The sequence below is a fragment of the Hoplias malabaricus genome, chromosome 1, assembly GCF_029633855.1.
Source record: "Hoplias malabaricus isolate fHopMal1 chromosome 1, fHopMal1.hap1, whole genome shotgun sequence".
Classification (NCBI taxonomy): domain Eukaryota; kingdom Metazoa; phylum Chordata; class Actinopteri; order Characiformes; family Erythrinidae; genus Hoplias; species Hoplias malabaricus.
The window spans coordinates 31940995-31955902 of record NC_089800.1 but is presented as its reverse complement, the minus strand read 5'-3'; the positions used below and the strand labels follow the sequence as shown (position 1 = coordinate 31955902).

The 14908-nt window shown below is 42.8% G+C and overlaps 1 protein-coding gene across 1 annotated transcript in view; it reads left to right on the top strand.

Moving 5' to 3' along the window:
* The window catches only part of efna2a (ephrin-A2a), a 95601-nt gene extending 80975 nt beyond the window's left edge, over nt 1-14626 (top strand). Inside the window, exons 2-4 of the mRNA XM_066644019.1 lie at nt 1162-1454; nt 12110-12175; nt 14457-14626. Coding sequence (XP_066500116.1) covers nt 1162-1454; nt 12110-12175; nt 14457-14578 — 481 coding nt within the window. The 3' untranslated portion in view covers nt 14579-14626. The remainder of the gene's footprint in view (nt 1-1161; nt 1455-12109; nt 12176-14456) is intronic.
* The last annotated feature ends 282 nt before the right edge of the window (nt 14627-14908 follow it).

Below are 14908 nucleotides of genomic sequence, written 5' to 3'. Positions count from 1 at the left end.
TCTCTTTTAAGGTGGAATGGTGTGTTTGAGTAAGAAGCGTTTCTTGTTGGTGTCTGAAATGTAACATGTCTAAGTTTTTAATCACTGTTCTTTTAAATCACAACTGAAAACACACATTTTTTCTTTACATTTTCATCAGCTCCCTTTTGTAAATTACTTAATGCTTTTTGTTTGTTCGTTTGTTTTTTCCTGTATTGATGTAAAGAGACCTTGAGTGTGAGAAAGGTGCTGTATAAATTAAACTTATTACTATTAATATTATTACTAAAATGTTAATAAAGTATTTAATGGTCAGCATTTGTCCGTTTATATATTCTTCTCTAGTCACTGACTCACATGAAGAGTCCTCAAACGTTTTATTTAAAGGCCAGCTGTGAATTTTTCAGTCTTTTGGAGCGGGGAGGGGCTGCAGCCAGAAAGAGAACATCTAGAAAATAATATATATAAGTCACTTCGTTCTGCTTGCGCACAGGAAAACTCCTCACTAAAAAACAAAACAAAAGCGGGGGGCACTGTCACTTAATCACCATGAGACGCAATGTGGATGGCGTCTCTCACGCAGCCACATGTTTACAGCGCTTTGTCTCCTTACAGCCACAGTCTCTCAAAAGTTTCGGAGAGATGGCAAAGCCAGTCCTGTTAGTGATGTGGGTTCAGGAGGCGGGACTCGGAGTAGAGGATCACAGACTAGACACTGATGCACCGCTGTGTTGTAATTTTCACCCAAATGACTGCGAGGGACAGCCCAGTAGTCACTGGCTTGGTGAAGAGACATGTCCATACCGTCTCTACCCAACTCCCTGCCCTTGGACAGACCACTGCTGGAGTTAAAGGGGCCGGTCAAATGAAAGCAGCGTGCCGAATATTGCCAGTGGGCCGTGGTTTGAAAACCCTTGCATTAGACGTTCAGTAACATATATTTATGTACGGGTTTGTTTGTTTGTTTGTGTGGGGGCAGGTGGTGGCCTAGAGTAGTGCTATATGTGTCCCTTACCAATGTGGAGATCAAATCTACGCCCTTGGAATATACAGTGTGTGGGTTGTGTGACCAAGCTGATGCCTTTACTCCCCTCACACATCACTGAGCAAGATAATAATTCCTCTCAGTGATCATATATACTCTCTCTCAATCTCTATCTCTCTATCTCTCTCTCTCTGCAGGTTTTGGCATGGTGAGTACACTGTGGCTGTAAACATTAATGACTATCTGGACGTGTACTGCCCATACTACGCCGGCCCCCAGCCCCACAGCCGTATGGAGCGCTACATCCTCTTCATGGTGAACAGTGAGGGGTATCAGAGCTGTGAGCACAGGATGAGGGGCTTCAAACGATGGGAGTGTAACCGCCCCCAGAGCCCTGACGGCCCCCTGCGCTTCTCAGAGAAGTTCCAGCTCTTCACCCCCTTCTCCCTCGGCTTCGAGTTCCGCCCCGGACACCACTACTACTACATCTGTGAGTCTGTTCAATCAGCCTGTCTCTCGATCAATCAGTCTGTCTGTCGATCAATCTACCCATCTATCTATCAATTAATCAATCTGTCTACCATCCAATAAACCAATCAGTCAATCTGTATGTCAAGCAGTCAATCAATAAATCAATCAATTAATCAGTTGTTTAGGCCAAGATATCTTCACAAATTTCACAAAGCAGGTAAACAACAGCACTATTACTAGAGAGAGAGAGAACACAGAGAGAAAGAGAACAGAGCGAGAGAGTGGGAACAGAGGGAAAAGACGTGTGTGAAACTGTCCACGTGTGTGCATGCATATGACTCGCTCAGTGTGTGAGTGACTGGTTGAGTATGTCAGGATGAAGTGGTCACTGAAGGTAAGTGATAGATAGCTGTAGTTGAGGGTTTGTATTAGTGAGAGCAGTTCTCTGTGTCATGTCAGAGTCCAGGGAGACTGAACAGTAACAGTGAGACTGATTTGACAGAAACACGTCAGGCTGTAGATCCTGAAGCAGGCGGATAAAGAGTCGGAAGCCGGTTCCTGTGAATACAGCGCTGAGTTTTTGTTCCTGGCGCTCCGAGACACTGGAGACGCGCCGCTCTGAACACTACAAGGACTCTGACACATTCTTGGTATAAACAGAACTGAAGTTTAAAGCAAAAAACACCAGGAATCCAGAATTAACGTCCTTACATTTTTCTAATGTCTTACTTTTCATCATCGTTTAAACCTTTGAACTGAGTTTATGAACAAAACAGTGCAGTTATCTAATGTCGGTAGATAAACAAATACATCAGTAAATTAAGTTGAATTTATTTTCTGAATTTTATAAAGTGTAATTCACATGAGATGAGGCAAACAGTGTGTTGTCTCTGAATAAACCAGAAGCGGGTCCACCACATGGAGGCGCAGTTTTACGTTTCTGCTCTATTTCTGACATCAAGTGCAGAGACTTTAGAATCACTCCACCCCTTTGTCAGAGGCTGTCCAGTCACAGCGATGGACCCGCGTTTATGTGAGAACGCAAAGACAAGGTTAAAAGTAGCAAAGATCACTGAGTAAAAACAGAGAAAACGAGAATGGAAAAGAAAGAGAACCAAGTTAAAACTAGAGCTTCTGCTCCTCACTCTTCACTGCTGTGGGGCTTGTGACGTTTGGACCAAAGCAGGTCACAGTCATTTCATGAAGAAGAACGGAGAGAATATTGCACCTTTAATGTGTTATATGTATTTTTATCTACTTTAAAGATATATCAGATATTATAAAGCACTCTATGAATGTTTTTGTGAAGTTTCATGAACACAGGACGCATAGAAAGTGTTACACTGATCTTTTGTAAATTCTCTCTCCAGCAGAAGTGAAATGAGGTCGATCTGATGCAAGATACGTGTCATTAAAGCCCCAAAAGAGAGACGAGAGAGAGAGAGAGAGAGAGAGAGAGAGAGAGAGAGAGAGAGAGGGTTTTTGAAAGGCTTCTACCAGCGAATCCCCTTTAAAGTCTCAGCCGTAGCTGCCGTGAATGTGTCAAACATTTCAGCACAGTGAGGGACTGCTGCTGTGTCTTGCTGCTGTCTTCAGAGTCAGAAATGTCCTGTGTGAAACACTGTTGGTCTCCACTATGGACACAGCGGACACACCAGTGGGAGTTCTGGTTCAATCCTTTGAACCATAAACTGGTGCATTATGGTGTGGTTACCTGAGCAGGGAATCAAACCCTAGTTTTCTATGTAGAAGACAGCAGTGCAATCCATTTCACTACTCTTAAGGGAACACTAGGTAAGATTATCCTTTTTACAGAACTCTCCTGCACTATGTAACTTTATGTTTAACTTTGTGTTTCTGCAGGGCTGAGGTTGAAGTAGCAACAACAGAGGCTCTGTTCTCCCTACTCTCTCTCTCTCTCTATATATATATATATATATATATGAGTTTCCTCTTTTGAATAGAATTACTGAAATAAATTAACTTTTTAATGATATTCTAATTTATTGAGATGCACCTGTATATCTCACTACATCACTGATTAACGGAACTTTCCTACAATATGGAAACACAGTTGATGAATCAGCTTTAGTTTGTGAAATGAAGCTCTGCCCACCAGTGCCTCATTTACATATCATTTACATGAAAGTCATCCAGTCCTGAACCAATGACCAGATGAGCTCCTGAGCTCCAGTGTGTGAAACCAAGCTCTCCGCAGTGCTCCATCTCAGAATGTCTGAGAAACACAGAGAAAATTCTCAGAGCTCTAGAACTGTGGAGAAATCCAAGGCGGCCCCGGGCCCTCTGTCCCTGTCTCCGTCAGGAATCATAATTAGGCCTCCATTAATTATTGAGCTGGGTTAGTGCAGCTATCTCCCAGCTCTTTCATGTTATCTCTCTGGAACAGCCGGGAAACTCGCAGGAAACTTCATTATTCCCTTGTTTTCCTGCACATGAGCTGGATTGTGTTCTTCAGAAGGGGGCTGGGCAAAAAAGAAGGATTAAAGGACGAGTGGAAGGTCTGTGAGCTCTTGGAGGTTAATGGGGACATGATGGTGGAAGCCCTACATGTAGAAGACTAGTGAAGATAAGAACATGTACTTCCTCCTCTGTCTCTTTTTCATAGAGAGTTAATGTTAAAGTATTACTAGGTAATATTTTTACCAGCTTCAAAATAATTTTGATGCTCCACTGAGCTGTAATATGCAATCAATACTTTGTCAGGGCATCTTTTGCATGAATTACCGCATCAATGCAGTGTGGTATGGAGGCGATCAGTGGCTGAGGTGTTATGGAAGCACAGGTTGCTTTGATAGCGGCCTTCAGCTCATCTGCAGTTGAGTTTGTTGCTCAACAAACTCAACTTTTTGTCATCTTCCTCTTGACAATACCCCATAGATTCTCAATCAAGCACAGTGATACTATGGTTATTAAACCAGGTATTGGTTCTTTTGGCAGTGTGGACAGGTGCCAAGAGCTGGAAAATGAAGTCCACATCTCATTAAAGTTTGTCAGCGGAGGGAATTTCCTGGTATATTTCTGCGATATCTTTGGACTTGATATAACACAGTGGACCAACCCCGGCAGATGACATGGCTCCCCAAACCATCATTGATTGGGGAAACTTCACACTACACTCAAGCAGCTTTGATTGTGTGCCTCTTCACTCTCCCTCTAGACGCAAATGAAATGCAAAATTTACTTTCATCTGAAAACAAGACATTGGACACTGAGCAAGAGTCCAATCCTTTTTCTCCTTGGCCCAGGTAAGACACTTCTGGCGTTGTCTCTGTGTCATGAGTGGAATGTGACAGTTTTGGCCCATGTCCTGGATACATCTGTGTGTGGTGTCTCTTGAAGCACTGACTTGTAACAGGGCCTACACACTACTGCAGCCACACTTTAGACTTAGTTCTGACACTAGGTCTTAACATTGACAAAATTAATATCTTACCGCAATCCTCAGCAATCTCCGATCATTACTTAATTTCATATGAGCTACGTTTTATCCATAATATATGTAAGAACCCTCGCTATTCTACAAGGCGTATAATAAAACCATCTACCGCCCTACAATTTATAGAAAACCTACCAGAACTATCAACCCCAGTTCCAACTCCATCAGACCCAATGGACCTAGATGTACTAACTGACTACCTAGAAAATACCTGTCGATCTACTTTAGAAAAGGTAGCACCACTTAAACATAAAAGTATAAGACAGAAAAAGCTCGCACCATGGTATAACGATAAGACCCGTACTTTAAAACAAACATTACGAAAACTAGAGCGGAAATGGCGATCAACCAAGCTTGAAGTGTTTCATTCTGCCTGGAAGGACAGCCTTATAGAGTATAGAAATGCCCTCACTAAAGCTCGCTCAGCATATCTGGCCTCGCTGATCTCCAATAATAAAAATAATCCGAGAGCACTGTTTAGTGTGTTTTCTAGAATTACAAAAAATCAAGCAGGTTCTGAACAACTAATTCCAGCAACTCTCACCAGTAAAGATTTTATGGACTTTTTTAATAATAAAATTGAGAATATTAGACAACAAACTCTAGCCACAGGATCAAATCCATCCTGGCTGCCACCTGATGTGAATGAAATAAAACATAATATAACTGTAAAAGAAAGACTTGAAACCTTTTACCCACTCCCACAATTAGAACTAGAGAAGATTATCACCTCCGCAAACTGTACAACTTGCACACTTGACGCAATTCCCACAAAGTTGCTCAAAGAAGTACTACCAGCTATTATTGATCCTCTTTTAACTATAGTAAACTCATCGCTTAGTCTGGGCCATGTACCCAAAGCTTTTAAACTAGCAGTTATTAAACCTATGATCAAGAAACCAAATCTTGATGCTAGTACACTGTCTAATTACAGGCCTATTTCTAATTTGCCATTTCTGTCTAAGATCTTAGAAAGAGCTGTGGCCCAACAACTTAGTTCATATCTACATAAGAATCATATATATGAAAAATTCCAATCTGGATTCAGGCAACATCATAGTACAGAGACAGCTCTAGTCAAGATAACAAATGATCTTCTTCTTGCCTCTGATCAAGGCCACGTATCCCTGTTGGTGCTTCTTGACCTAAGCGCAGCCTTCGATACAATAGACCACAATATTCTCATAGAAAGGTTAGAAAACATGGTTGGAATCACAGGGACAGCCCTATTATGGTTCAAATCTTACTTAACGGAACGTTATCAATTCGTAAAAGTAAACAATCTAAATTCAAATTATTCTAAAGTAAGATTTGGAATTCCACAAGGCTCTATTTTAGGACCATTATTATTTACATTATACATGTTACCGCTAGGCACAGTTATAAGAAACCATGACATTAACTTTCACTGTTACGCAGACGACACACAATTGTATATTTCAGCCAAGCCCGATGACAAACACAGATTAAAGAAAATAGAGGACTGTGTAAAAGACGTGAAAGGCTGGATGTTGCGTAACTTCCTCCTTCTAAACAGCAACAAAACAGAGGTCCTGCTTTTGGGTCCAAAAGTGACAAGAAATAAATTATCAGATTTAATTTTAAATCTAGCTAACTTTCCAGTTAAACCTGGTTCAGCAGCAAAAAATCTTGGTGTCATAATTGACCCGGATTTATCATTTGATCAACACATAGGTAGTATCACTAGGACAGCTTTTTTACATCTTCGCAATATTGCTAAGATTAGAAATGCCCTATCCCTCCAGGACGCAGAAACATTAGTACATGCCTTTATTACTTCAAGGCTTGACTACTGTAACGCACTACTGTCAGGATGCACCAGCAGCAATTTAAGAAAACTTCAACTAGTTCAAAATGCTGCAGCTAGGGTCCTCACTAAAACTAGAAAATTTGAACATATCAGCCCAGTTTTATCATCACTTCATTGGCTGCCTGTTAAATTCCGCATTGACTACAAAATTTTGTTATTAACATATAAAGCTCTACATGGGCTTGCTCCTGAATATCTTCAAGATACAATTTCCTATTATGAGCCTCCACGTTCACTCAGATCACAGAATACTGGATTTTTAAATGTTCCCAGAATTCAGAAGGCCTCAGCTGGGGGAAGAGCCTTTTCTTATAAAGCCCCCCAACTCTGGAATGATCTTCCAAAAAATGTTCGGGACTCAGACACAGTCGCAATCTTCAAATGTAGGCTAAAAACTCATTTGTTTAGTTTATCATTTGGTAGCTAATGCTCCCCCATAGATAAAGGCGGCAGATCCGGGGGGTCCATGGACACAGGGAATTATAGTATACTGAGACGCTGGTGCTGTCGTCCCGCCGCTTCTCGCGATCACTCAGGTTTGTTGACGGTGGAGCGGAGGGATGCCAGTGTTTCAGGATGCTCCCGTGTCTGTGTGTCCTCCTGGTTCTCTCCTTTTAGTTAATGCTGTCATAGTCAGATCTGCCGGAGTCATTAGCCACACTCTGGAAATTTTCATATTTTCTACTTTACAAACACAAAACAGTTCAAAACTAATTCCATCCCTTTACATCTTTCCGAGTAAACGACTGCCCACCTGTCTGTCTGGACACTGATGGATGACTGTCGAGATCCTCCTCCACGCTTCAGACCAGCTGCCCACGCTCCAGCAACCACCAAGTGCCTTGAAGCTGTCCCTACACTGAAGTTCTCATGGACTACTAACTATCATCACCAGTAGATTGACCAGAGGAGGATGGGTCACCCCTTGTGAGCCTTGGTTCCTCCCAAGGTTTCTTCCTCAGCTGGGGGAGTTTTTCCTTGCCACTGTCGCCCCTGGCTTGCTCACTTGAGGGTTTTACATTTGTCTTTACATTTCATGTCAAATCTTGTCTTACTGGAATTCTGTGAAGCTGCTTTGTGACAACATCAGTTGTGAAAAGCGCTATATAAATAAATTTGATTTGATTTGATTTGACTTCAGCAGCAGTCCATCCTTGTGAATCTCCCCCAAATTTTTGAATGGCCTTTTCTTGACAATCCTTTCTAGACTGTGGTTCCCCTGTTGCTTGTGCATCTTTTCTTACCACACTTTTTCCTTCCACTCAACTTTCCATTAATATGCTTGGATACAGCAGGAGGGTGTCAAGTCAGCAGTCTTCCCCATGATTGTGTAGCCTACTGAATTTTAAAGGTTTACGAAACCTTTGCAGGTGTTTTGTGTTGATTATTCAACTTTTCTGGAATAATGAATTTTGGGTTTTCGTTGGCTGTAAGGCATAATCAACAACATTTAAAAGAAATGAAAGCTTGAAATTGATCATTCATTCATTCATTTTCTGTAACCACTTTCTATAACGTTCAAGTATTCAAGTTCAGATTCACGTTGAGTCCAGAGCCCATCCGGAATCACTGGGAGCAAGGCAGGACCTCACGCTGGAGGGGCGCCAGTCCTACACAGGGCGACACACACTAATACCCAGGGACACTTTTTTCGCCAATCCACCTGCCAATGTGTGTTTTTGGACTGTGGGAGGAAACTGGAGCACCCGGAGGAAACCCACACAGACACGGGGAGAACACATCAACTCCTCACAGACAGTAACCCGCGGGACTTGAACCCCCAACCTCCAGGTCCCTGGAGCTGTGTGACTGCAACACTACCGTGCCACCCCTGAAATAGATCACTCTGTTTGTAATGTGTCTATATAATATAAGTTTCACTTTTTGATATTCTAATATTCTGAGATGCACTTGTATATCTATCTTTCTATCTATATCAGATCTAATCTAATTAATTTGTATATCACAACTGACGTTGTCACAAAGCAGCTTCACAGAATTCCAGTAAAGACAAAGTTTTGACATGAAATGTGAAAATGTAAAGAATGTAAAACTCCCTCAGAGCTGAGGAAGAAACCTTGGGGGGAACCAATGCTCAAAAGGTGGGGACCAGTCTTCTACCTAAAAATTAAAAGGACCCTATGCATCACATATGTCTGCTGTTATGTTCATGTGTAGTGATTTAATTATAGTATTTTAATGTAAGCATTGGTGATGATGATGATATTATTATTATTATTATTAATATTACTGGTAGTATTTGTTTGGAGTGGTGGTGGCTGGAGCGTGGGCAGCTGGTCTGAAGCGTGGCGCAGGAGCTCAACAGTCAGTCATCCATCAGTGTCCAGCTGGACAGGTGGGCTATCATTTACTCTGGAAAAGGTAGAGGGATGGAATTAGTTTTAATCTGATTGGGTGTATGTAAGGCAGAGAATGTGTACATTTCCAGAGTGTGGCTAATGACTCTGGCAGATCTGATTATAACAGCTTAACTAAAAGGAGAAAACCAGAAGGACACACAGACGCAGAAGCATCCAGAAACACTGGCATCTCTCCGCTCCACAATCCACAAACCTGAGTGATCACGATCGAGCAGCAGGACGACAGCACCATATGCCTCTATCCTATTCACCTACCTATCTACCTGTCTCTCTCCCATCACTGTCATCCATCCATCCATCCATTCGTCTGTCAGGCTAAGTTTCTATCTATAATCCTATCTCTCTACATTTGTATATATCTGGATTTCTGTTTGTCTGTCCTTTATTTGTCTTTCATTCATCCGTCCCTCCCTCAATTTATCTGTCTGCCTCTTTATCTATGTCTCTCTGTCTCTCTGTCCCTTTCTCTGGGTGTAACCCCGCTCTTAGATGCAGCTTCTCGTTTCTGTTTAGTGCTCTCCATTCAGAGTCAGTGAATGTCTCTCAAAGGATCTGGGGGTGTTATTGGGGGTTTTCTCTATCTATTTATCTGTCTGTCTGTATATCTCTCCATCTGTCTGTCTGTCTCACTGTCCATTTATCCCTGTGTCCTCTGTACCCCATCGCTGCCGGAGCTCTGCGTCTGCATTGTTTTGTTTTGTTATTGTTCTCTTTTCAGCGACAGTGAGTTTTGGGAGTGAAGTCTCTTTGGGGATCCCTGGGGGGGGTCTCTGAGGAGTCTCTGAGGGTTATCAGGGGGAGGTTAGAGGAGTCTTCTCAGGATTGTTTATTGTTGAAAGGGCTTGTCCATCACTCTGGAGCCCCTCCTCCTCTGGGGTATTGATCCTCGATGATGAGTCTTTACCAGCTGCTGTCGAGCCTCACTGATCTACAATGAACCTGACGGTCTGGAGAGGAGGAGAAAAACAATGGGGTAATACACCCACCCTGAGAGAGACAAAAGGGGGTGGTAGCACAGGGATGGGGTCATTTTTTGAGGGGCGGGGGTGATTCAGCGCTAGGAATATTTTATAGTGAGCTGGTTTATGTGAACCGCACCAGAGGAACAAACAAGAGAAAAACAAAGGAGGCCGGGAGGGCCAAGACCACTTTCATATTGTTCTAAAATGCCCTTTTCTTCAAAATATACAAATACATCCATGGACAGAGTCGTAGAGGAATCTAAAATGAAGGAGAAAGTGGTAAAACCTCCAGAATTCCTCAATGAAGGAGACTTGTGTAAAGAATAAATATCTTTTATCATTTAACACAGGCCCTTCTCCAGAAAGTTCTCCACAGGTCCTGCATCATCAGAAAATACACCCTCACCAGACCATGTGCAGACTGTGAAAGACAGTGGGAGAATTTGGGAGATTTAATGTTTGGATCTGGAGCCCACCAACTAGCACACTGTGAAACAAGACCACCCAGTCAATTTTCTGTGTGCTGCCACAACGGGTTAAACGAAGGATAAAACGGGCTGTTCTGAATCTGCTCCGCTTCTGACATCAAGTGCAGAGACTTTAGAATTGCTCAGCCCCTTTGTCTGAGTCTGTCCTATCACAGCTCTGGACCCGCGTTTATGTGAGAGCGCAAAGGCGAGGTTAAACACAGCAAAACAGACACAACGAGCACAGAGAGTGTAGGCTCAGGTCAGGGTGACAAGCGAGCAGCTCATTGTCATTTAAAGGAACAAGCGATAAAAGTGGCTGAAAGAATGAGATGGTGGACACAATCAGCTGTGATGGGTTTTCTCCAGCACGTTTCTGGGTCACTCTCGGGAGCTCAGAGTGGAGCCACTTCTTCTTCACCCCGAGAGGACCCAGGTGAAGGCTAATAAGGACGCCCCTGGATGCACCCAACTGGATCCAGCAGGCACAGCCAACTGAGAGGAGCTCCCCAGGGGAGACCAAGGACCCGCTGGAGGGATTATATCTCCCGTCTGGTCTGGGAACATGTAGGATCCTCAGGAGATGTTGGAGGAAGCTGCAGGGGACAGAGACACCTGGGGTTCATTGTTCACTCTGATGCGGCTGCGACCTTGAACGGGCCAAATAGTCAATATTTTGAGTTAGAACTGTCCTGGCTGTAAATTTGTAGAACAGTATTTTACTGAAGGTGGGTGTGTGTGTGTGTGTATCTGTCCGAAGTGTTTGGTTCTGAAGAGGGATTTGCCCATTTCTCTGGGGTCAGTCTGTGTGTGCAGAGAGCAGTAATTTACTGAAGGAACATAGTGTGTGTGTGTGTGTGTGTGTGTGTGTGTGTGTGAGAGAGAGAGAAGTGTCGAGTGATTTGCTCTTTACTCTAAGGTCAATGTGTGTTTGTGTGTGTGAGATGCAGCAGTAAATTACAAAAGGAAGTGTGTGTGTGTGTGTGTGTGTGTGTGTGTGTGTGTGTGTGTGTGTGTTGGTCGTGGTAAATGACGTGTCCAAGCTGCAGAAGGTCAAAGTAATTTCCTCCAGAATGGATCGCATCTCAAACTGTCCACACAACCTGTCCATCAGGAAACTATCCTATCAGAACCAGACCCCAGAGACTGTCCAATCAGAATCAGGGCCCAGAGACAGTCCAATCACAACCAGAGACTGGGGACTTTCCTATAAGTACTAGACCCCAGAGACTGTCCAATCAGTACCAGAGTCTAGAGACAGTCCAGTCAAAACCAGAGCCCAGAGAGGGTCCAATCAGAGACAGTGCCCAGAGGCGGGCTGATCAGACCCTGGCTTCAATTCCAAAGCCCTGGGCAGTTTCTCCTCAGACAAGATGAGACTCATATGTCTTTAAATAGGAGTCCCAAAACTATAAGCCAGTTTCCAGTGGGCTGGAACTCATGGGCGAGTCTTTCCCTGTGTAACAATGCAGTGTTTAATATTACAGGTTTTGACATTTTATTTAATAACAGTGAAATGTCACCTCCTCTTTTATGATGTTTATTACAACTCTCTCTCTCTCTCTCTCTCTCTCAGCATCTCCTCATCCGAATCATGCTGGGAAGCCGTGTTTGAAGCTGAAGGTGTATGTGAAGCCTGCGGGTAAGTTCCTTAATTATTGTAATAATAAGAAACAATAACAAATCATTAAATATTAATAGATCAATATGAATGTCCAGGGAACAGCACGTGTTCATTTAGAAACATGCACAAAGCCAGTCCTTAGTGGAGCCCGTCTTTAGTGGAAAGCAGAGTGGTGCCCAGGTGTATAGGATGAATGCAGGTGCCCAATATCTCTCTGTATGTAGGGTACGCAGGGGTCCAGAGTGGATGCTGTGTTTTAACCCTTACACTGGCCCTGGAGGGCATCCATACATGAAGCCAATGTTTAACCCATGGACAGAACTTGCCGCTACCAGCTGGGCTGCTGAATGAACACTAATGTGGACTAGAGCAAGAAAACGAGGCGGCTTAAGTTTCTCACTAAGGGAGTTCCAGGGTCCAAATTTCAGAGTTCTTCAGGGTCCTGGGGGATGGATCAGTAGTAGTGAATACACTACCCCCCCCCCACCCCCCCCCCACCCCCTTATAGCATCAGGTTTCATGGTGCATTATATAAATACATAAGAACCTTTCAAACCCTAACACCACATTTTCAACAAATCAACTCTGATTATTTAACTGGTTTTGTTCCTAATCCTTAGAACCTTGCTTCTTTCCATTGAGCCAGCCTCCTTGGTTTCCACCAGTTTTGTTGGGAACCAAGAGTACGTCATCAGTGGGGGGCACTGTGGGTGCTTGGTTCAGTGTCACTGTGTATGAATTCAGAGCCAGAGGAGAAAAGTAGACAACGCTCCTGGAATGGCGCTGAACTGTTCATGATTCCTATATTTACTTCTACTGAAAAAATGAAGGATATTCTTTATTTCATCAAGCTTGCAATTTCGGCATTGGTTGTGACATCACAACCATGAATACATGAATAAATGAAGACTGTTTCTACAGCACTAAAAATTGCTTGTATGGTAACAAGCGATTTAAGGTTTTTTTTTAACACAAATACATAACATATTAATTCAGATTAACAAAATCTATATTTTGCAGTATTTCACATCAATTGAAACATCAAAAACCTCAGTTTTCAAAGATATAGGCCCTTTAAAATGCCTCAGCGCAAGTTAATCAGACCCTTTAATCTACAGCCGAGTGTCTGGGGCGCTGTTAGAGCATGAGATGGGAGCCAGAGCCTCAGATTCAGTAATTAAAGTTTAATTCAACTGTAATTAGGTCAGTGTTTGTGGTTCCCTGCTGCTTTGAGTGAAGGTGTGAACATGGGTTTTGACTTGGCTAAAACATAGGGTTAGACACAGGGTTAAACACAGGGTTAACACACCGGGCCCCTGAGATCAGTATCTTCAGTCCCTTCTGCTCTAATTACTGGATTAGTTAATGTTTTGTTCTTCATTCATTATAACTTATTTCTAAGTGGAAATGCATTAACCCATTTTGTGCAAGTTTAAAAAATATATATAATTAATTGCTGAGTTTGACACATGGGAAAAATTAAATCTGGTGAAATGTGAAAAAGAAGAGCTTATTTATATTCACATAAGCCCTGTGCATGGCAGGACTAAAATCACTGAGAGACTCCAGTAATATTTACATTACACCACCTCCTAATGACAATGACTGGCATAGCGTATTCGGACCATAGGGAGGTGGTTAATATAATAAATAACAGAGAGCTACTCAATTCACCCAGTGGATCAGACACAGCAGGGCTTTACAGTGTCACTACTGTTCTGAGAACAGTCCTCCTGGCTACTATTGTGCACAAAACCTACAGCTTCCAGAAATGTCTCTCCACTGAGTGACTCTTCAGACTGTTTTGTGCATGTGCGTGTGGTGTCATTCACTAAAATCCTTCTTTAGCTCCTCCATTCTCAAGAGAACCCACGATAAACTCCTTCAACCCAGGATATGACAGAATATTCCCCCATATGTCAGTTCGTATGGGGTTAATAACCTGGGGTTATTTTTACTGCTCGTTTTACAGTAGGTAGGAATCTTTCCCGAAACTGGAGCATATACTTCAGAAAAAAATTGTGAAATGGTCTGTTCAGACGGGATTAAACCTACTGAGATACTCCAGAAATAATTACTTTACCCCATGTCCACAGATCCCATATATGTAGGGCTTGTGTATTCAGATAGGACTGAAATCACTGAGCAACTAAAAAAATCCTTCATGAATAAGGTTTTACAAAATCAATAAATTCATATAAATGCTTTTTCTAGTGCTGTCTAAACTTGCAGATGGTTGTATATTTCCAAGCTCTTTTCCTAAGTATGTTGTCTGTGTGTGTGTATGTGTGTATTTCAGATGGCTCAGGGTACGAGTCTCCAGAGCCTTTTCTGACGGATAAAGGAACCCTACTTCCCTGGATACCCTCCTCAGTGCTGCTAATCTCAGTACTAGCCCTGCTGCTGCTAAATCACCTGTAAAATATTCAGCTTGGGCCTGTGAGAGTTCCAGCCACGTTCTCCCTCTGCACAAACCCTCAGGGAAAACCTTCAGGCCAGCAGGTGGCACTGTGGGGCAACAAAACAACCAGCAACCACTACAACATTGCTTCAAACCCCTGGACTCGTGTGGATACATTTCTTTTGTGGCAGCAGAAAAAGACTGGATTACTACTGAGCCACTGAGGAATCTACACTGCACTAGGGGGCGCTGTTGCTCTTGGCAAAATGCATATTTTTCATTAGGAAGTTGACCATTGACATGAAGCTAACTCTCAGTCAGCTGGAGTAGCTACTTCACAGCCTAAACAC